Source organism: Nelumbo lutea, chromosome 1 (assembly GCF_056320005.1).
Source record: "Nelumbo lutea isolate HS-2025 chromosome 1, American lotus-T2T, whole genome shotgun sequence".
In the NCBI taxonomy this organism is placed as follows: Eukaryota; Viridiplantae; Streptophyta; class Magnoliopsida; order Proteales; family Nelumbonaceae; genus Nelumbo; species Nelumbo lutea.
Genome location: NC_142684.1, coordinates 89915645 through 89939283, shown reverse-complemented (window position 1 = coordinate 89939283; position 23639 = coordinate 89915645). Strand labels below are relative to the sequence as shown.

At 36.1% G+C, this 23639-nt stretch overlaps 1 protein-coding gene across 1 annotated transcript; it reads left to right on the top strand.

Annotated features, from left to right (window-relative positions):
- The first annotated feature begins 5975 nt into the window (after positions 1-5975).
- Positions 5976-8115, top strand: LOC148876045 (luminal-binding protein 3-like). Its single transcript, XM_088966140.1, has 3 exons — positions 5976-6057; positions 7468-7549; positions 7644-8115. The coding sequence occupies exons 1-3, from the start codon at positions 5976-5978 to the stop codon at positions 8113-8115; spliced, it is 636 nt and encodes a 211-aa protein (XP_088822266.1).
- Positions 8116-23639: the final 15524 nt, after the last annotated feature.

Genomic DNA, 23639 nt, shown 5'->3' with positions numbered 1-23639 from the left:
AACCTCTTGTATAAACTCCTTGAACTCTTCAAATGATTCAAACTTGTGTCGCATTAGGTACACGTAACCATACCATGAAAAATCATTAGTAAATGTTATAAAGTAAACGCACTGATTATGTGTCCTAACATTCATGAGACCACATACATCAATATGTATCAGGTCTAGTGTGCCTGTAAATCTTTTGGGCTTACCTGTAAATGGTCATTTCGTCATCTTACCCTAAAAGTAAGGTTCATAGGTTGGAAGATCTTCTACAATTAAAAAATCCAAATGATCATCATTTACCAACTTTGTGATACAATCTATGTTAATGTGGCCAAGTCAATAATGCCACACACACGTGGGATTAATTGTATCACATGTTCTTTTCTTGGGAATTACACCTGACGTAATTTCGGTTAAATTAGTTTCCAGAGAATGATGGGGAACATGCAGATCATTCTCAAGTTCTCCATAAGTAAGGAAATTGTTATTCTGTTTAATAGTAATCACATTACTGAATAAAATAGAATAACCATCAATACACAATTTTGAATCATAAATCAAATTTCTTCTCAAATTTAGTACATAAAGACAACTTTTAAGTAAGATAACTCTTTCTCTGAAATACAATTCTACAGTTCCTACGGTTGTAGCTGCAACAGTTGCAGAAGTCCCCAAGTAAAGAGTCAATTCTCTATCACTCAGTCTTCTACTTGTCCTGAACCCCTGCAATGTGTTACATGCATGAGTAGAAACCCCAGAGTCAATACACCAGGACGTAGAATGTCCAACAAATTGGTTTCTATGATAAAGGATTCAAAATTACCTTACTTCTTGGTCTCAAGAAGTGACAGGCATCTGATATCTTATCATTCTTCTACTTTTTTATCTTGCCAACTTTCTTCTTAGGCTTCTTCTTGCTCGATTTTCCACTTTCAACAAGCATGGCAATCAGTTTATCCTTCTTAATCAGTTCTTCAGCCCTCTGCAACATATTGTTGAGTTCTGAAGGCTAATTTTTAGCTTATTCATGTTGTAATTCATGATAAACTGATTGAAAGTGGGTGGTAAAGAGCTAAGAACAACATCGATTTCAGTGTCATCATCAAGCCCTGAACTGAGAGCCTCTAGTTCATTGATATAACCATCATCTTTAGATAATGGTCATGAATCTGTTGTTTCTCAGTCATTTAAGCGGTCATAAACAATTTTAAGACCTTTTTGTCGGGTAGAATGATTCTGCTCTTCATACATCGTCATCAAACTATCCATGATATCCTTGGACACTTCGGTCTTATCAAACTGTCACTGTATCGAATTGTCTAAGGAGGCTATGATATAACACCGAGCAAGAGAATTTTTCTCCTCCCATTCTTGATACTCTTTCTTCCGTGCCTCGGAAGCTCTGTCACCTGGACATTTCAGTGTAGGGTTTTTGGCTACCTTGTCTAATTTCTCAAACGTCAGCACCAGCATAAGGTTAATAAACCAGTTAGCATAATTTGGGCCTCTAAGCTTATTATCGTCCAACAGTTTGGTGGTCTGTTTGCCATTTCTAATAAAAGGCAATGCAAATTATTAGTCCATAACCTAAATTGATTCATGTTATTTACATAGAAAAAGCTTTTAATCTATGTTTCATTTCCATTTCTTCATCTCTAAGATTTCTCTCCCATCTCAGTGACGGAAATGCAGTTGTCTTTGGAAATGTGGGAAATCAGATATGGTTATGTCTCTTTAATGGATTAGATCCACTAATCTTATGAGCTTTCCCTTTGGCTTATGTCAAACATGGTTCATGGCCATTTTAGGTTAAATCTTTCTATTCAGTAAATGCAAATCCATCATATTTGTGAACGCCAAATTACCATGAGAGAGTCTCCCATTGTAGGATAGACCCCTCCCACATCGATTTATGACGCCCCTATCATCTTATGAAGCAATCAAACAGACTCACCGGCAAATGGATAGCCCAATTTTAGGGTGCATCTCCTCATTACTGATAAGCTCATTTTCATGCTAATGATAAAAGGCCTTTAGAGAGTTCATTATATGAACCTCCCTATCGCAAACACTTATATATCTGGAGGGAACAAGTTTTTAAGTCCCTAGATCTGATTTAGGTCAAACCAAAATGGCTTCCACTGACTTTCTTAAAGTCATATTCAAATGGGCCCAAAACAACTAGGGTTCCGCACGGTTTCTCGTGGGGAGCAAGCTGATCTGGGCCCATCAAAATGGGAGATCATCTAATGATCTTTAGGGCACCATGGCAATGATGTGCGTTCAATCATTGTGTGCGTAGAGAACCACTAACGAATGAATATGGGCCAAGTGTTTATGTCTCATGTACGTAGCACATCACACATCACACATCACATGCATGAAATAATCACATAATTGATCCAATCAATTTAAATCAACTATAAAACCCTAAATTATCTAAACTGAGTTTTATAGGGAGGGTCAAAGTGCATCTTGTAATGGACCATCAAACCCTTGGCCCAAATCAGAATTTGGGGCTAAGAACAATCTTGGGTCAAACCGGCCTAGGGTTTGGTGTCCATTGCAAGATTCAATTCAAGATTGTGATTTGAAATTAATTACAATCAATTAAACACAATAAAGAATCTGCAAGGAAACACATAAGAGGGTTATACGTGTGATTGCATTACCTGCAAAACAAAGGGTTAATCGCAAATTGCAGTTTCTTTAACTACAAAGGTCTTCTTTTCCTCCATGTGCTCCAGCAAGTCTTCAGACGTGAAAAAAGATCGAAAAACCTATTTTTCTATTAATTACATCACATTAAATCCTATACATTTTATCTAAAAAATATATATTTACAAACCAAAATGAATAGAAAAAAAAAATTGCAGGGTGCACAAATCTTGGCACCTTTAAAGAATTCGATCTCCATCACATAACCATTTCATACTCATTAAAAAATAATAAAGAATTAATTTCAGATCTACAAGCCCATTACTGAGAACCGATTTCTTAGAAAAACAGTAAACTTGCTAAAATCGGGTAGAACAATTTCTACCCATTTCCACAGGTTCAGATTTGGTCCAAATTTGGTTCAAGACTTGACCCTAGCTCTGATACCACTGAAGGGAAGGGAGATCCATCATATGGATGGCCGAACTATGCAGGGTGGCTGGGCGAAGTTTCAAAAATTTTTTTCTCCCTTTCGGGAATCATATTCCCTAATTTAGAAAAACTACATTTTTCAATGTTCGTTTTTGAAACAAACCAGATCAAATCTGAAACCAAGATAGGAGAGGAATACCTGATATGGAATCCATGCAAAAAAGCTCCTCCCAACGTAGGTGTTCACGCCCAAAGAGGTTACCAAATCCTTCCTCCACTAAAGATGACACAACTTAGGGTGAAGTAGGATCCACAGGGAGATTCTTCAGTAAGAACCCCAATTCTTCAGCAAGAATTAAGCAGGGATGTGAGCACAGCTTCAACATTGATTCTTCCAACAAGAATCAATATCAAGATCTGTCCTTGATCACTCCAAGAACTGAAGATTGAACATGGTAGGCAGTAAGAGCAGAAGGAGAGAAAACTGAATGCAGAAAACTATGAAACTGTGTAACCTTCTTCCAATTCGCCCTCCTCCTTTTATATAATCCTTAAAGAGTTACCTCCCAATCTAATTAGGGGTTTCTTGATCCAAATTATTATTTGGATATAGACTCTTTAAGTGATAAGGCTTATCCCTTATCTTATCTGCATATCATGGTCAACTTCTCCTAATCTAATTAGAAGTTTCCTAATCCAAATTTATTTGGATTTGGACTATTTAAGTGGATAAGAGTTATCCTCGTATCCTTATCTGCTAATCCATACATAGATTCGCCCCCTTATTTAATTAATCAAATTAAGCCCAATTCGAATTAGGCTTTAGGCCCATTAAGCTTTCAAGCTCATTTCCCTTTAAGTGTTGGCTAGCTTGACTCCCTTTGTATGGTGTGAGACCCTATCATTGATCTCCACATAAGCCACATGGGTCCAACCTAGTTTTTATTACAAGGCTTGGCCGAATTCACTACTAAATACAGTAAACCCATGAGTCCATTAGTATGGGCTCTTAATGGGCCCAACATTTACACTAAATGGTCATTGGGTCCAGCCATCCTATGAAGACCCAAGGATTATGGGCAGATGTAAGATTAACTCATCAGGTAAAAGCTCTAAATGGTCTTACACTTAACTTTTCATCCAATAATGATCAAACATTGCCCGACAATAGAGGACCTCTCCCTCGGCTACAAGGTACAATTTTGCACTCTCTACTCACATGGATACCGGGAATTAAAACGTTTTTGCAACTATTTTATGAAACCATAATATATATGTATATATTTATATAAATATATTTTGCAAAACAAATCTCAACAAGTTGAAATCAACTACTAGCAGTTTAGGTTTTCATCAAAGAGAATTCATTCCCCCATCAATCACTTTGTTCGACAAAGGGGCTGATCATGTCACTATGATCGCCCACTCAGGTGAATTCTTGGACTATCCCAACATACCTAGGTTTTGACCCCCTCTAAGGATCTCACTGATTGGCATATCAAAAGCAGTCAAATCCAACTCCTAATGCAGTACCACAATCGAGTTTAGGGGTCATGTGTAACTTTTCAGCTTTACCCATCTATCTCCAAAGTCTAGGGCATTACTGGAATTTCGTCTGGTTCAGGGTTTCAAGAAAACCCACACTACATGTGCTTCAAGTCTCACCTTAGCAACTGAGACAATCCACCCTGACTAACTTGGCAGCACATTAGTGTCAGCCTTGGTAGGATAAACCTCCCCAGGTCAATCCAATGGCTGTGAAGATTATAAACTAACATGAGTCTCATTAGTGTCTAGTTTAAGGGTATTACAGAGAAATACACCATAATATCATGAATCAATTATGTATTTTATTCATTTACAATAAATGTCAGTAAGTACATCAATCTAATTGGAGCTAAGGGCATACATTGTCTAACACTCCCAACAGTTGACTTTTGTGTATCCTATGTGGTGCTTACTTGTCAACACATATACGAAAAACAATGATGAAAATCACCTTACCAAACAGTATAGTGTTGCTCACAACCTATGTGGCATAAGCGTTTTTTTTTGTGAAAAATAGGTCTTGGAAGCATGGGCATTTTTTCTTGAAAATCGGTCCCAAAAAGCACTCACGCTTCCAAACACCATGTTACTGATTGACATTTAAATTTTAGGGATAAGTGGACTATAATCCACCTTAGAAATCTAAAATTACAGGCACCTCCGAAATCTGAACAATAAAAACCCCTAAATTTTAATGGAGTTACTTATTTTTGTTAAAAAATGTGTTCTCTTCTTTCTTTAGGAGTAAAATGTTTCTCACCTTGGTATTTCTATTTCTAGATCTATAAACGAAGAAATCACTTCTAAAAAAACATATTTCTTTATGGGCAAATTTTTTAAACTACCCTTATGGTTTAGCTAATTCACTAATTCTACCTTTACTGTTTACATATGTCTTAATGTACTCTCATTGTTTCTAATAATTGTCTAAAACCTCCCTTACCATTAATTTTTTATCACACTCCGTTTACATGTGACATCACGTGGCCGGTATATTTTGAAAATTCCTAAAATACCCTTTGCAACTTGACAGTGATGGATCGAAGACATCAGAATGTCCCAGGATAATAAACCAGAATGTTCTTTTCTCCTCCCTTCTTGTTGAAACCATAGGCAATGGTCGCGGCCATGGGATTCTTTATTATCCGAGCCACATTGAGTCTGACAATCACGTTGGCGTCTTTAGTGGCCTGCCTCTATGCATCATTGAAATAAGATGCAAAAAGAAAAAAACAGGACAATACTTGTTAAAACATAGAATCTAGGAAAATTAAGAATCACAACAAGGGACTCTCTGGATTGTGCTCATCGAAGGCAACACTCGCATTTCCAAGGTCCAACAGCTTTTGATGAAGGAAATGTTCGGTTGGAAGGAGCCCAACAAGGGTGTTAATCCTGATGAAGTTGTTGCTTATGGTGTTTCCATTCAAGGCAAAATTCTTAGTGGTGAATAAGCCTGTAAATGGAGCAAATTTGAATCGAATCAGACTAAGTTCGAATTCAAATTCAATTGTAAAAGCGATGATTCGAATTCGATTAAATATTCGGCGGATGTGAAAAGTTAACAATTGAATTCGAATTCGACTAGTTAATCGAATATTTGAATTCGATTAATTATTCGAATCGACATAAAAACCCTATGTCTTGAAGAGTAAAAATGAGCCTCTATTCATCGTAAACGAATAACTCAGGAAAACGAAGAACAACAAACGAAAAAAGAAAGAAAACAAAACACCTAAAAAACTAAGCAAAACGAGGAACAACAAATGAAAAAAAAAACACCTAGAAAATCTAAAGCAAGCAACTAAGTATCTAGTCACAATAACAAATCCCTGTACCACTAGTAACATGAATAAAGAGAATTGAGTGAGAGCATGAGAGAGAAAGAGAGAAAGAATAGAGGGAGAATAAAGGGAGAGCAAGAGAGGTAGAAAAAGGGATTGTTCATTGAAAGAGAAACAAATGACAAGAACATTGGGAAGATGCAACAGAGAACTTGAAAACCCCAAACATTTGGCTGATTTTTTTGCAATGCCTCCAGCTACTAAAGTCTCGATGTATCATGTGAATGACCACCTTCATACCATGGAGAGACAGAGGGGAATGGTGAATGGGGGAGAACCAAGTCAAATGAGATGGAGTAGCAGAGATGGGGGAGATGAGATGAACTGAGTGGTCTTGTCACTTAGAAGATAATCAAGTGTTCTTGTATATGATAAAAATATATTATATAATAAAGGGGATATGATAAAAATATATTATATAATATTATATTTATATTTATAACATAATCGAATTCGAATATTTATCGAATCAAATCAACTTACATTCAAATTTGATTTGATTAATTAATTGGTAGGAAATGAATATTTGAATTCGTCCGTTTATACTATTTGTATCATCCGAATTCAATTCCATTATATCGAATCTCGAATTCAAAATCAGTTTTTCATATACCATTGACACCCCTAGTGATGAAAGCGGAGACGAAACCAAATGTAATGAAATTGCTTTGCAAAAGGCATAGTTATCGTAATTTTGAGATGAAATTTCCTTTTTTTAAGAAATTTTGTTTTATGTTCATTGCAGACATTATTTTGCTCGATATTGTGCCACTTAGTTTGGGATTGAAATAGTTGGTGGGGTGATGACCAAATTGATCCCAAGAATCACTACATCCCCATCAAGAACTCTCAAGTTTTCACGACTTGCCAAGACCAACAAACGACTGTGTTGATCAAGGTAAGAAAAAGAAGGATTTTTTTTTCACATGAGTAACACGTGTTTTTAGTTGTCTTGGTATAACTGATTGAATCTCTGTTTGGGAAAAAAATGTTCAAGTCTGTGAAGGTGAGAGGAGCTTAACCAAGGATTGTCGTGAGCTTGGAAGATATGATCTCTTGGGCATTCCACCTACTTTAAGGTGAGTAAAAAGCATTACTTAGAATAATATATGAATGAGAATGTAGAAACCAGACACTAATTATAAGTGGCTCGTGATTAAAATTGAATTATAGGGGAGTTCCACAAATTGAGGTTACGTTTGAGGTTGAGGCGAATGGTATTCTTCATGTGAGGGCGGAGGACAAGGCGACTAAGAAATTAGAATCGATCACCATAACAAATGACAAAGGACAACTAAGTGAGGAGATAGAGAGGATGGTGAAGGAAATAGAGGAATTAGCAAAGGAGGATAGGAAGGTGAAGGAGAAGATTAGTGTGAGGAACAAGCTGGAAGCGTACGTCTACAACATGAAGAGCACCATCAACAAGGACAAGCTATCTGATAAGAACAATTCTGAAGACAAGGAGAAGATAGAGAGCACACAGGAGGAGGCGCTAGAGTGGTTGGACGACAACCAAAGTGCAAAGAAGGACGATTATGAAGAGAAGTTGAAGGAGGTAGAAGTAGTGTGTAATCCAATCATAAAGCAAATGTACGAGAAGAGTGGTTGGACAGACTTCCCGTCTCTGGTGTTATGGAGTTGATAGGTACATGGACTTCCCATCTCCTTTTTTCAAAATTTTCATCGGGCTTTATTTTGAAATTTTAAAGAATAGTAGAGGATAATTTTGACATTTCATTTTCTTACTTAAGAACAGTGTCAATTGTCAGAAATAGTGGGGGTACTTTAAGAGAATATGTAAACAGTAAGGGTAGAGTTAGTTAATTAGCTAAACCATAAGGGTAGTTTAAGAAATTTGACCTTTCTTTATTTTCTATTTTTTCAAATTAAAATACTAAATTCTAATATCCACTCTTAAAGGTTGATTTATCATTATTCATTATTCAATGATCTTTATATTTTAACATTATTAGTAAATTAAAAAATATTTTACTATTACAAGTATAAAGAGCACGTGTTTAATATATGGAAAAATCTATTTTGCAGGAAAGATATTAGATTGGAAGAGCTTTGAACAATCAAAATTCCTATGAATTTTAGTAAATACCCCCTAATTAGTTACCATAATGTCGGTTTGACTCTAGAAAAACTTACAACCAATCAATTGGCATCAAAAAAATAGTAACCAATCAAGTGATATTTATCAAAACTTGTCGAGATTTCGGTTGGTCATTACTCCTCTGATATCATATCTTTCCAGCATCATAGATTTTTCCTACTTCAAAACCTTTTTTAAGAAACTTTGGGTATCATCTAATCACTATAACAAAATGTTGATTAAGTGGCATTTTTATAACAACATTTATTTAATTGCCACTAAATATGAGCTTTAGCGGAAAATGTTAAAAATGCTAGTAAATGTATATCAAAAATGCCACAATATGTCTAATGGATTATCAAATTCAAATACAAATCTATTGTAATTATTTAAAATGCATGTGAACTATCTAATAAATACTTAGGCTGCACTTAGTATTCTTTATCTTAAGGCCTTGTCTCATTCTTGCAGTTAAAAACTCAATGCTCATAAGAACATTTTAATTGCAAAAAAAAGAGATAAGTCCTTAAAATAAAGAATGCCAAATGCAACCTTAAAATACTTTTTGGAATTTAAAAACCTACTTAAAGTCTTCCACCTAAGAATTTTATTTCTTAACGACTCTATGACAACCATTGTGACAGTAAACATATGAACCTACACCTGAAAGTTTTAGACAGTTTTGTATGCACTTACCTCCAATCGGATTTGATGTAATTTTGTTATTTAGTGGAAATAAATTAAAGTGCATGTTTGATTCATGTTGTTTGGTATAATTCTGTGAATGACCCTAAAACTAGACACTTATAGAAATTTGTATTAGCTTTAAATGTTCACAGCCATTGGATAAGTCTGGGGAGATTTATCCTACCAAGGCTGATACTAATGTGCCACCAAATGTTGGTATGGCTTGTTTCGGCCATCAGGGTAAGACCCAAGGCACATGTAGTATGGGATTGTTTGAACCCTTGAATCGGACCAGATTTCTAGTATTGCCCTAGACCTTGGAGATAGATGGGCAAAACTGGAAAATTACACCTGACCCCTAAACTCGATTATGACACATCACTAGGTGTCAGATCGGGCTGTCTTTGATGTGTCAATCAGTGAGATCCTTAGTGGGGAGTCAAAACCTGGACATGTTGGGGCAGTCTGAGAATTCATCTGAGTGAGTGGTCATAGTGACAAGATCAACCCCTTTGTCGGACACTGGTAATGATCGGGAATGCACTCTTTGATGGAAACCAAACTGCCGACAGCTGATTTCAATCGTTGAAATTTTGTTTTGCAAAATTAATATATATATATATATATATATATATATATATATATATATATATATATATTTGTATGTATATGTATGGTTTCAAAAGATTTGCAAAAGGTTTTAATTCCCGTGATCCATGTGAGTAGAGAGTGTGGCACTGTTCCTTGTAGCCGAGAGAGAGGTCTTCTCTTGTCGGGCAGTGCTTGATTATTAAGGGCTGAGAGGTTAAGTATAAGACCATTTAGGATAATACCTGATGGGTTAATCTTGCACCTGCCCACAGTCCCTGGGTTTTTATAAGATGGCTTGACCCAGGGACCACTTAATGTAAGTGTTGGGCCCATAAGGTCCATGTGATGGGCTCAAGGGGGTCACTGAATCTTTTAGTGAATTCGGCTGAGCCTTGTAATAAAGGCTGGGCCGAACCCATGTGGCTAGTGTGTAGATCAATGCTTAAGTCACACGCCATACAAAGAAGCCCAACTGGGCAGCAGATTGAAAACTGGTTAAACACAGAACACTTAATGGGCCAAAAGCCCATTTTGAACTGGGCTGATATGATCACCTGTTCATGGGGCGAATTTGAGATTAATGTTAGTAAAAGGATTGGGTCTTTGACCTTATCCACTCTAAGAGACCAAATTCAAATTAGATTTGAATCTGGTAACTTCTTGATAAGATCAGGAGTTAACTACCTTAATCTGCAAATAGGATTAAGATTAACCCCTATCCAAATACTAATTTGGATTGGGATAACTCCCAAAAATATTAGGAGGTTTCTTAATCAAGAAGAAAGAGAAGAAAACCCTAGAAGAAATATCAGATTTCGAACTAGGGGTTTTGTGTAAGCAATAAACACATCCTGTGAATTTGAGATCAGATCTCTCACAGACTCTAGAGAGAAGAGACAGTTCTGCCCTCTTCGTCCCTGGATTTCTCCTTCTCCAGCCGCCGCCATTCCCTGTTAGAAGATTGGATCGTTGCAACAATAGGGATTCAAGAAATCAGTTCTTGACAACAGTCTTGCAAGAAAGACCAAAAGGATTCGGTGTTCAAGGTTTCCAAAGGATTCTTGCAAAGAATCTAGTGTATAGGACGCACCCTGTTGGTTCCGTTCCATCCACAGCAGTGTCATCTTTATCCGGAGCGGTCCTTGGTTTCTTCTTTGGGTGTAAACACCAACTTTGGGAGATACTATTTCTCCGGATCAGGTATAATCTTTCCTGTTTCCTTTGGTTCAGATCTAGTTTGATTATGATTCAAGTAGAATCCTTGAATAATGTATTCTAAATTTAGGGAATATGATTCCCAGTTGAAAAAATGTAGGAATTTTTTTTTGAAATTAACCCACCCATTCCGCACCCTTCTTGGCGTCCATCAGATGGATCCTACCATTCTTCCAGTGGGCTCAGAGCCAGGTTCAAATCTTGAACCAAAAGAAAATCATATCTGACCCTGCGCAGATGGACGGAAGATGTTCTGCCTAGATCTGCGCAGATTGATTTCTCTTTTTTTTTCTCTTTTTTCAAGAAATGGTTTCTTGTTAAGGGCGACTGATCTGAAATTAATTTTTTTAAATCCAAAAATTATTTAGAATTGTTCTTTATTTATTTTGATTTAATAGACTGTTCGAACCTGGAGATCGTAGTGCAGTTTTGGCGCAGATGGTCTGCGCACCCTTTTTCATTTATTTTATTATTATTCGGTCTATAAATAATTTTTTTATTTTTCTAGACTGAATGTATAGGATTTGATAAAAAATGTAATTAATTAATAGAAATAGGATTTCTGTTTTTTATTTATTTTCTTGATTAAAGAAGAAGGAAAAAGATGGCGGCGCTAGAGATTTGCAGATGGAGGAATCGCCCACTGTGATTTACAGTTTATGAAACTATAACATTTGTGATTAACCTCTGTTTTGCAGGTGGTACGAACAGTCCATATTTGATTTGTGATTGTCTAAAATCAAAATTATTAATTCCAGATCTCTCATGAATTAATTCTTGAATTGAAAATCAGTTTTGGACCATTTCAGACTAGACTGGACCAAAACTATTTGGACCAAATTTGATATTCGAAGGGGGCTGTTTTTCAGTCCATTTTTCTCACACTGGTTATTCCAAATCTGATGGTCAATTACAGGGATTAATTCGGCTCACCTGTAAAGCCCAGTTTTAAACGGTTAAAACTGCAAAAGCCCATTATTGTGAGAAAAGCTGTATGGGCCGAACTGCTAACTGCTATTCAGCCCATACACCTAATAGACATTAATTTTTAATGCTTTAAGTTTTTTAATGGGCTATTCGATGGGCCTTACAATAGTTAATTGATTGGATCAATTCATCCTTCACATGTGATGTTTCGATGTTTGATGTGTTGCGACCATGGGCCATACGCACTTGGCCCATGTTGACTCATTAGTGGCTCTTGCGCACACCATGGCTAAATGCACATCATTTCCATGGTGTCCCTTAAGGTCATTGGATGACCCCCTCTCTACTTGGTAGGCCCCATAACCCTGAAAAGGGATGCGTACGGAACCCCTAGCCGATTGAGGCCCACCAGAAATCTGACTTTATGAAAGTCAGTGGGAGCCACTTTGGTTTGACCTAAATTAGAACTAGGGCGTAATTTTGTTCCCTCCAACAAATATGAGTGTGTGTGATAGGGAGATCCATTTGATGGACTCTCTAAAGGCCTTCCGTCATTAGCACACTGATGGGTCCATCAGTAATGAGGAAACGCACCATAAAATTAGGCTATCCATTTGTTGTTGGATCTGTTAGATTGTTTCATTAGATGATAGGGGCGTCATAGACCGATGTGGGAGGGGCTTCACCAGAAAATGAGAGCTCTCTCACGGTACCTTGGCGTAACCTGAATATGATGGGTGTGTACTCACTGGGCAGAACGGTTTACCTGAAAACGGCTCTGAACCTTGTCTGACAGAGGCCAAAGGGAAATTCATCTGATGAGTGGATATGATCCGTCACAGAAAGGTGGTGGGGTTATGCAGCTGTAACAGTTGGCTTTACGCACCCTATGTGATTTCCCACATTTCCAGAGACATTCCATCATCTCCATCACTGAGAAGGGAGGGAAAATCTCAGAGATGAATAAATGGGAATGAAACATAGATTAAAAGCCATATCTATGTAGGTAACATGAATCAAATTAAGGTTGTGGACTAACGTCTTTGCTGTTTTATCAGAAAATGGCAAATGATCAATTTGCAAAGCTTCTAGACGATAACAAGCCTAAGGGCCCAAACTATGCCGACTGGTACAGAAATCTTATGCTAGTCCTAACTTTTGAAAAGTTAGATAAGGTGGTGAAAAATCCTGCCCCGAAACGTCTGGGTGATAGGGCTTCTAAGGCCCGTAGGAGGGGAACTACCAAGATTGGGAGGATAAGAACTCCCTAGCCCGTTGCTTTGTCATTGCCTCATTAGACAACTCAATACAGAGGCAATTCGATCGATCGAACTAGCCAATGACATATTGGACAGTCTAAGAACAATGTATGAAGAGCATAACCGTTCTACTCGACAGAAAGTCCTGAAATTGTTCATGACCGCACAGATGTCCAAGGGACAGAAAGTTCATCACCATTGTCTTCAGATGATGGGATACATTAACGAACTCGAAGCTCTTGGATCTGGGATAGATCTTGGCACACAAGTGGCTGCCATCCTGGATTCTTTGCCCTCTTCCTTCAATGCGTTCACTATGAACTACAATATGAATAAGTTGAATGTCAGTGTCCAGGAACTCAGCAATATGTTGTAGAGGGCCGAGGATCTTTTAAAGAAGGATGAGCCTGTGGTTATGCTTGCTGAAGCTAAAAAATCGGTCAAGAAAAAGAGAAAGGCAAAGAAGCCCCAGAAAAAAACTTCCAAAGCCAAGAAGCAGAAGAAGAACAAGGCATCTGATGTCTGTCACTTCTACAAACAGACTGGCCACTGGAAGAGGAACTGTCCTGCCTACCTGGAATCTAAGAAAGGTAACATCGAAACTTGTGTCATAGAAACTAACATGTTAGTTACTTCTGTGTCCTGGTATGTTGACTCTGGGGCTTCAACTCATGCATGTAACTCACTATAGGGGTGCAAAGTTAGCAGAAGATTGAGTGATGGCGATGTGACACTATTCTTGGGAACGAGTGCAAGTGTTGCAGTTGCAGCGATAGGAACCGTAGAATTAGTTTTTAGAGAAGGAGTCTTTGTACTTAAAGATTGTCTTTATGTACAGAACTTGAGAAGAAATTTAATTTCTGTTTCTAAACTGTGTGCTGATGGACATACTGTTTATTTTAGTAATATGATTACTGTTAAACGGAATAACAAATTCATCGCATGCGGGGAACTGGAGAATGGTCTCTATATTCTACATCCTTCTCTAGAAACTAACCTAACCGAAACTACGTCGGTCGAAAATCCCAAGAAAAGGAATCGTGATACAGTTAATCCCACGCGCCTCTAGCATTGCCGACTTGGTCATATCGGTGTTGACCGAATCACAAGACTGGTAAAGGATGGTCCTTTGGATTTTCTAACCGTAGAAAATCTTCCCACTTGTGAGCCTTGCCTTCAAGGTAAAATGACTAAACGACCATTTGACGGTAAGCCTGAAAGATCTGGAGGCACACTTGACCTAATACATACTGATGTATGTGGTCCCCTGAGTGTTAGGACCTTGTTGGACATGGTCCAGTCACTTCTCGTACGCTCAGAATTACCCACATCTTTTTTGGGATATGCATTAGAGACTGCTATCTATGTGCTGAATCGGGTTCCAACCAAATCAGTTCCGAAAACTCCATATGAACTATGGACCGGAAGGAAGGCAAGTGTAAGACACTTGAAGATTTGGGGTTGTCCTGCAAACATTAGAAGAACAAGTGCGGACAAGTTGGAATCCAAAACCAGTCGTTGCCTATTTATAGACTACCCAAAGGATTCAATGGGTTATCTATTCTATGACCCAAATGAGTAGAAGGTGTTCTGCAGTCGAAACGCCCAATTCGTAGAATCCGAATACATCATGGACACTCACCGTCAGGAAATAGTTCTTGATGAGGAGAGCTCAGGAGCAGTGGGAGATGTCCCACAAGTTCTAGGTAGTGACCAACCTAGAAGGTCCACCTTTTCGCCCGTGGCCATGTTTAAATCCATTAGGATCCTACTGTTAGACAGTCTTGTATGCCCTTAGCTTCAATCGGATTTGATGTACTTTTGTTATTTAATGAAAATAAATTAAAGTGCATGTTTGATTCATGTTGTTTGGTATAATTCTGTGTAAGACCCTAAAATTGGACACTTATAGAAACTTGTGTTAGTTTTAAATGTTCACAGCCATTGGATAAGTCTGGGGAGATTTATCCTACCAAGGCTGATACTGATGTGCCACCAAATGTTGGGATGGCTTGTTTCGGCCATCAGGGTAAGACCCAAGGCACATGTAGTATGTGATTGTTTGAACCCTTGAATCGGACCAGATTTCTAGTATTGCCCTAGACCTTGGAGACAGATGGGCAAAGTTGGAAAATTACACCTTTATGACACATCACTAGGTGTCAGATCGGGCTGTCTTTGATGTGTCAATCAGTGAGATCCTTAGTGGGGGGTCAAAACCTGGACATGTTGGGGCAGTCTGAGAATTCATCTGAGTGAGTGGTCATAGTGACAAGATCAGCCCCTTTGTCGGACACTGGTAATGATCGGGAATGCACTCTCTGATGGAAACCAAACTGCCGGCAGCTGATTTCAATCGTTGAAATTTTGTTTTGCAAAATCAATATATATCTATATATATATATATAGATAGATATATATATATATATATATATATATATATATATATATATATATATATATATATATATATATATATATATATATGTATGTATATGTATGGTTTCAAAAAATTTGCAAAAGGTTTTAATTCCCGTGATCCATGTGAGTAGAGAGTGTGGCACTGTTCTTTGTAGCCGAGAGAGAGGTCTTCTCTTGTCGAGCAATGCTTGATCATTAAGGGCTGAGAGGTTAAGTGTAAGACCATTTAGGATAATACCTGATGGGTTAATCTTGCACCTGCCCACAGTCCCTGGGTTTTTATAAGATGGCTTGACCCAGGGACCACTTAATGTAAGTGTTGGGGCCATAGGATCCATGTGATGGGGTCAAGGGGGTCACTGAATCTTTTAGTGAATTCGGCTGAGCCGAACCCATGTGGCTGGTGTGTAGATCAATGCTTGGGTCCCACGCCATACAAAGAAGCCCAACTGGGCAACAGATTGGAAACTGGTTAAACACTGAACACTTAATGGGCCAAAAGTCCATTTCGAACTGGGTTGATATGATCACCTGTTCATGGGGCGAATCTGAGATTAATGTTAGTAAAAGGATTGGGTCTTTGACCTTATCCACTCTAAGAGACCAAATTCAAATTAGATTTGAATCTGGTAACCTCCTGATAAGATCAGGAGTTAACTAACTTAATCTGCAGATAGGATTAAGATTAACCCCTATCCAAATACTGATTTGGATTAGGATAACTCCCAAAAATATTGGGAGGTTTCTTAATCAAGAAGAAAGAGGAGAAAACCCTAGAAGAAATATCAGATTTCGAACTAGGGGTTTTGTGTAAGCAAGAAACACATCCTGCGAATTTGAGATCAGATCTCTCACAGACTCTAGAGAGAAAAGACAGTTCTGCCCTCTTCGTCCCTAGATTTCTCCTCCTCCAACCGCCGCCATTCCCTGTTGGAAATCAGTTCTTGACAACAGTCTTGCAAGAAAGACCAAAAGGATTCGGTGTTCAAGGTTTCCAGAGGATCCTTGCGAAGAATCCAGTGTGTAGGACGCACCCTGTTGGTTCCGTTCCATCCACAGCTGTGTCATCTTCAGCCAGAGCGGTCCTTGGTTTCTTCTTTGGGCGTGAACACCAACTTTGGGAGATACTGTTTCTCCGGATCAGGTATAATATTTCTTGTTTCCTTTGGTTCAGATCTAGTTTGATTCTGATTCAAGTAGAATCCTTGAATAATGTATTCTAAATTTAGGGAATATTATTCCCAATTGAAATAAGGTAGGAATTTTTTTTTGAAATTAACCTACCCATTCCGCACCCTTCTTGTCGTCCATCAAATGGATTCTACCATTCTTTCAGAAAGATGGTCTTACCTAAGGATCAAAGTATCGGTATCAGGTATCATATCGGATAAGTCGGATATGGATACAGATATGCTTTGGAAACACATGGATACGAGCAATAGATATAGAAACACTTGGATGCGCTAGTGAAATGCATACAAAGCACATAAATTCATTAATAATACTAAACCAAAAGCTGAATTATCTATAAATAAGATATAAAGACATGAGAAATACATACTTCAATAGGTTATATGAAGAGAAATATTACAATAAACAATACCAGGACTCTAGAACATTCAAACATAATACAATAATTATCATTTTTTTCAATTTTATAATTATAATTTCCAATTTTTATTAATTTTTGGGAAAACTTATTAATTTTAGTATTTAATTTAAATAACAACTATTTTTTAAATAGTAAATATGTTTTCATTTTTAACATAAAATATTTTATTTTACACATATTTGTAAAATAAAACAAATAAATCATTTAAGGTAGATAAAATAAGTTATATTTAATTTTCAGCTTTTATTATATCTTTTAGGAAAATTAAATCTTAAAGTATTCGTTTCAGTTTTTATAATTATAATTTTCTGTTTTCCATTAATTTTGTTGGGAAATTTTATTTATTTAGTATTTTTATATAATAACTATTTTTTCAAATGATAAATATGTTTTCATTTTTAACATATATTTATGTGTAAAATAAAATATATAAATCATCTAAGGTAGGTGAAATATATTATTTTTTAATTTTTAGTTTTTATTAAATTTTTTGGAAAAAATTAAATCTTAAATTATTTATTTAAGTTTTCAAAATACTATTTATTAACTTGTATTAAAAATGAAAATCAATTCAAAAGTACTGATCAATGTACAATTTTGTCAAACTAGACATGGATATACCTCCGCATCAGTGTGTACCGGACTGTATCCACCAATACAGTGCGATACTGGCCAATACGGAGGCATATTATACCGATATGCACAACTCATAGGATATGTATCTAATCATAGCGTATCTTGTATCCATGATCATAGATAAGGATACAATCCTTAATCCTCATACCATGTTTATTGATCATGTCATAGTAACAATTTCTCCGGGATGTTGAAAGCCACAATTCAAGAAGATTAGGTATGTTAGGTCTTCTCCCTCTGAAATCAGATTTGGTACTCACAACCCTGCCAGCCAACTGTATGAGAACAGAATGCAGCAACTTCATGAGCAACCCGTTTAGTCCTGCTAATCCACGCAAAGGAGGTCGAGTCAAGGGGTGTCAATTGGACTGTTGGCCCGATCTAAACCAGTCCAATGTGAGTTCATTATAAATGGATCAGGTCCAATCCAATCCAACGATTATTTTGAATCGATCCAATTTAATGCCTGGAGCGTCCAATCTATTTAAATTCGTTTTGATTTAGATTGGTTTCAATCCAAACCTGGTCCATTGACACCTATATTCTTATTTTATATCAGTGGATTAGATATTGGCTTAACCCAACCCAATTCAATATAAATTTATTACAGATGGACCAGGTCTAATCCAATCTAATAAATATTTGGACTAGATCGATTCAATCCAATATGCCTTGTTGGTCCATCCAATCCATCCAATTTGATTTTGGACTGGATGGGGTCCAATCCAAAACCGATCCATCTATACCCTTAATCGAGTGAAAACAACGAGCTAACACTTTCTATGTCTTTTAAGACTGGTCCAACTTCACCTTGAAAGCTTTTCCGTCCTATGGATATTGCTCTGGTGAGATCTTAACAGTGAGGCTCTTAATCGATTCATCCCTCCTGCACTTTAAAGCCTCCACTAGGCCTTTCCTCAATGCCAGAGCTTCTAATGTTAACACCAGCGCTGGATGGGTCTGTCTTCCTCCTGCAGCAATCAGATAATCTGTAGCCAACCTTAGGACACATCCAATAGCAGCATCTGTGTTTAGTTTGACAAATCCAAATCTATTCTCTCGGTCCATTAAAACTACGTACCCTTCTTATAAATCTCATTCATCTCAATTACCCAATCTATTCTCTCGAGCTAAAAAGCTCACAGCTCTTTAGCAGCCACTACCAATGTTCTTAACATATCATAATGGAGCTTTACTCAGAACTCCTTGTCTTTCCAATCAAATCTGACCCAAATTGATACGCAAGAACAATTTTGGTTTGTTCTTGATAGAGTTAAAGGTTGGTGGGGATTAATGAGTGCAAAATTGGGTTTTAGAAAAATTAAAAGTGTCAACGAGATCTGACAGATCGGGAACATCTCCCCATGAATGATAAGGAAATTTATCCAATGTGTGGCTGCAGTGGCATGTTGGAATAGCATTGGAGCGTTTTATTGGTAGCAGATCCCTACCCTAATAAGGGGATGTATGTATAGTACTTTAAGGAGGCTTTTAAATTTGTAGGGTTCTGTAAAATATTTGTTAGGTAATTCAAGGATACTTTAAATAATTGATCATTTTTTAAACCAAATCTAATGGGGATGATTCATAGCAGCACAATTCAGAAGGCATTTGGCATCGATTTCGTTTTTTGAGAAAACGAAATTACATCAGTGGCACATTAGAAAAAATGGTGCTTGAAAAAACAGCCTCTTATTTGACATCATTTGTCTAGAAAAAAACGTTACTCCAAATCATGTCTTAGAAATCGGGAAAGTGTAGTATAGAAAAATGTCAAATTCAATGTTTTCTTAGAAAATAGTCTGTCGCTGCCAGTAGTGCAATGACATAGCATTAATGTGGCATCATCTTGGGCATTAGATAATGTAGACCAATGCTGAAAACAGTTATACAGCACTGGTACCAAACAAAAGTAGTGTTTTTCCCATAAAAAAAAAACAGCCTATGTGGTAGGATCGATGCCAAACAAAAAAAAAATAGTCATTTTCTGAGAAAACAGTGCAATAAACCCCCATGCATATAACACCATTTTCTCAAAAAACATCTCTAAAGCAGTGGCATAGATGCCAAACACCTACTCAATCACTATCTCCATGCTGGGACCTCATCAAAGACAACATAGAAATATAATCCAACCAATGCATGGAATCACAGACACTTTCGCAAGAATGGCTGTCATTACAATGCAACTGAATTGCTTCTTGCTGATTTTTGTAGAGTAAATTGTTGAAACCCCCTGAACTTTTTGACATAATTGCAAATATACCCCTTTTGCTAGGAATTGGGATCTACTCCTCACACCAACCTCACAGCCACATCCCACCCTGTATTGGGAACATTTCCCCATGAATCATAAATACAAGTACGGGAGATATTCCCGATATGCGGCCAGGACATGCTGTGAGGTGGGTGTGAGGCGCACTCTATGAGGAGCAGATCCAGACTCTTCTGTTAGAATCCTCTAAAGAGGCGTGCAAATGTCCAAAATACCTATGCAGGTACTTTGACCAAAATGTTTATTTTCTAAGTTTTTTCTAATTGAATTGCTACTCCAAATCCTCCCAATATCTTTTCTGAAATTGATTTATTTTTCAAATTTTCCCTTCATAACAATCACTTAAAGGTAAAGCTGTAATTTTAAATCTGTTTTTTTTTTTTAATTTTAATAAACTTTGTATTCTTTTTCTTTAGAACCAGCCTCAATAGTAACTATATGGGTATTTTGGATATTTTTGCCTCTTTTTCGAGGGATCAGCTTACAACTGTATCAAAAAATTTAGGGGAGATGATAACAATTACCAAAATTCAAGAGAGATTTCAGCAAGGTTCAAAACTTCAAGGGAGATTTCAACAATTTACCAAATTTACATAAGTAGTATAAACTTGACCGCCATAAATTCAACATTCAAAATGAAGCCATTACTAATAACAAAGAATAATAAAACAACAAATAATAGAACAGAATACATCTTATAGAGATCCTAAAATGTCCACATATTAGTTTTCTAAGCATTCTAGAAAACTGAATACACCACCTTTTGCAATTCAGCCACCCCACTGAAAAATGGATACACCGGCATCAGCTTCAGACCCATGCTCACACTGTTCAAACAGTCTTACATTGAAAATATCTTTATATAAAACAAAGCACAGAAATATGGAAATATTCCTACTCTAAAACTGTAAAGGATGTTAAAATGGGCTTCGCACTTACTGAAGCCAAACTCGAACACACCACTTTTTCCAATTAATTCGATTCATCACATCAATTGATTTTTTATTTGAGGATGGCGTGCTTACAATTTATCCTAATTTTTTTTTCTGACTGTAGTCACAGATAATGCTTTTTACAAAATAGGGCATCACCCTGACTTTCAGGGATCAACCCACCTTAACAATTTACATTTTCTTTCTGCAAAATGGCCACCCTCAGATTTGGACGCATGTTCTCATGCTTTGTCATCTCAAGCCAAAAATGAGTTATTGAATTTAACTTTGCTTCTACAGGTCCCATAAGCATTTGCTTAGGTTAATAGGTTCCATATATGTTTGTTGCAACTTGTTTGAATACCTAATAAATTTTCTCAAGAGTCTTTATTTCCTTTTCTAACTGGGGTTGGTTGCACTCGATCCCGCTTGCCTTTTTTGGGATCCCATCTCCCACGATTTTTTCGCCCCAAAACACCTTGTTCCTACAAACAAATGCTGGAAAGAGGGAATTATTCGGGGATATTCTATTTTTTTCATTTCAGAATTTAAGGCTGCATTTGGTGTATTTGATATTTCTTATTTTAAGGGTTTATTCCTTTCTACATTTAAAATGTCCCTATGAACATTTCTCTGAAGATCCGAATAGGTGGTTGAAATTAAAGCTTTCTCACATAGAAACTCCATATTTTAGGGTTTTTGAATTGACAACTCAAATTTAAAATCAACCCTATGTTCAATTGTGATCATGGGGTGGTTAAAACTTAAAAGAGAAAAAAAAAGGACTTAAACCCAATCCATATGGGTAATTATTAGGAGATAACTACCTATATCAAACACTATGAAGACCTGTTTCTCCTAGTCAGGACTATCAGTATCTCCACTGCTGAACCTCCAAGAGTTCGTGACAGGATCTCCTGCCCACGAGAACCCTACCCAACCCATGCCTACCCACAATATACCCCTCCCCCCTTAAATTGGAAACATCTTCCCTTGCATAATACTATGCAGAGGATGAAATGTTCTTCATGTGTGGTTAAAATAAACATAGGCAGGGTTCTTGTGGGCAGAGATCCGGGCTCCAAGAGTTCTTGTTTTCCTATCAACACTTTAAATAGAAAAAAAAAAAGAAAAACTAGACCTAAGATACTTTGACAGTGGCAATGCCGTCTAGATCAGTCTAAATGATTAAAATATTCCACTCTATCAGTGTGTATCATTCAGTATCAACCGATATGGTCCAATATGCAATCCAAACAAACAAACATACACTTATGTTTAACAATTCCAATTAGGAAATAAAAAGAATAATATTCAAAATTAACATTTTATAAATATATGGAATAAATAATTTATCAAATCTACAATTATATCAAAAATTGATTTTTAATTTCAAAAAATTTATACAAATAAAATATTTATTTTAATACTTAAAATTTATAAATTTGCATATAATATGTATCTTAAAATTTACAAGCTATAAATTAATATATTAATTTGCATTAAATAATAATGTATTTTTTATTTACAAAAATAAAAATATTACTTAATTGCAAGATATTTGAGAATATAATATAAATTGAATTTATCAAATCCACTAATCTACATATATAACAAGAAATTATTTTTTATTTTAGAAATTTTATAAAAATAAAACTATTAATAATGGAATAATTATTTTAGTAATTAAATTTTATGAATTTTCATATGATACATGTCTCCAAAATTTTAATAGATTTGATATATTTGAAATTATGATTATATATTTTTATAAATTATTAATTGATATTTTAATTTACATTTTATAATAACATATTTATTGTTTACAAAAATGAAAATATTGTTTTCTAAGAATTTGATAATTAATTTTTAAGTTAACTTTTTTAACATTAAAAATTATAAATGATAAAATAAAAATTTTTGATATAATAATTCAAATATAATAGTTAAATATGGTTTGTGCCTTGGACGTTAATAGAAAATAAAATAATAATTGGCTTTATGCATGTATTATTGTATTAATTTATAAAAATCTATGTAATGTGTGTCTTGGACTCTTTTTGAGTGATGCATTATCAATAAAATTGTATGATATCTATACACCCCATTGTATTAATTGTAATATGTTTCTAAACAATTCTTACGTATTTATACATTATTTGTAGTTATATGTTTTGACATTAAATTAAATATTAATATATTTATAAAATTTGTATATATTTCCTTAGTATATAGTGATTTATATGGCCAACCTTCATAGGGACGATATGCTTTGGTTAGTGATCCCAAACCCTAACCCCCAGTTTAGTTAGGCAATTAATTCATTAAAATAAACTGAACCAATTTATTCAATCATTTACCAATGTAAAGTATGATTGAGATACCAGAATCCAATGTAAAGTATGTAAAGTAGGGCTGTCAATTGGACTAGATTTGGTCCAATCCGGTCTAGTTCAACATTGGTCCATTTATAAAATGGGTTGGACCAAATTTGGTCCAAACCTCATACAAAC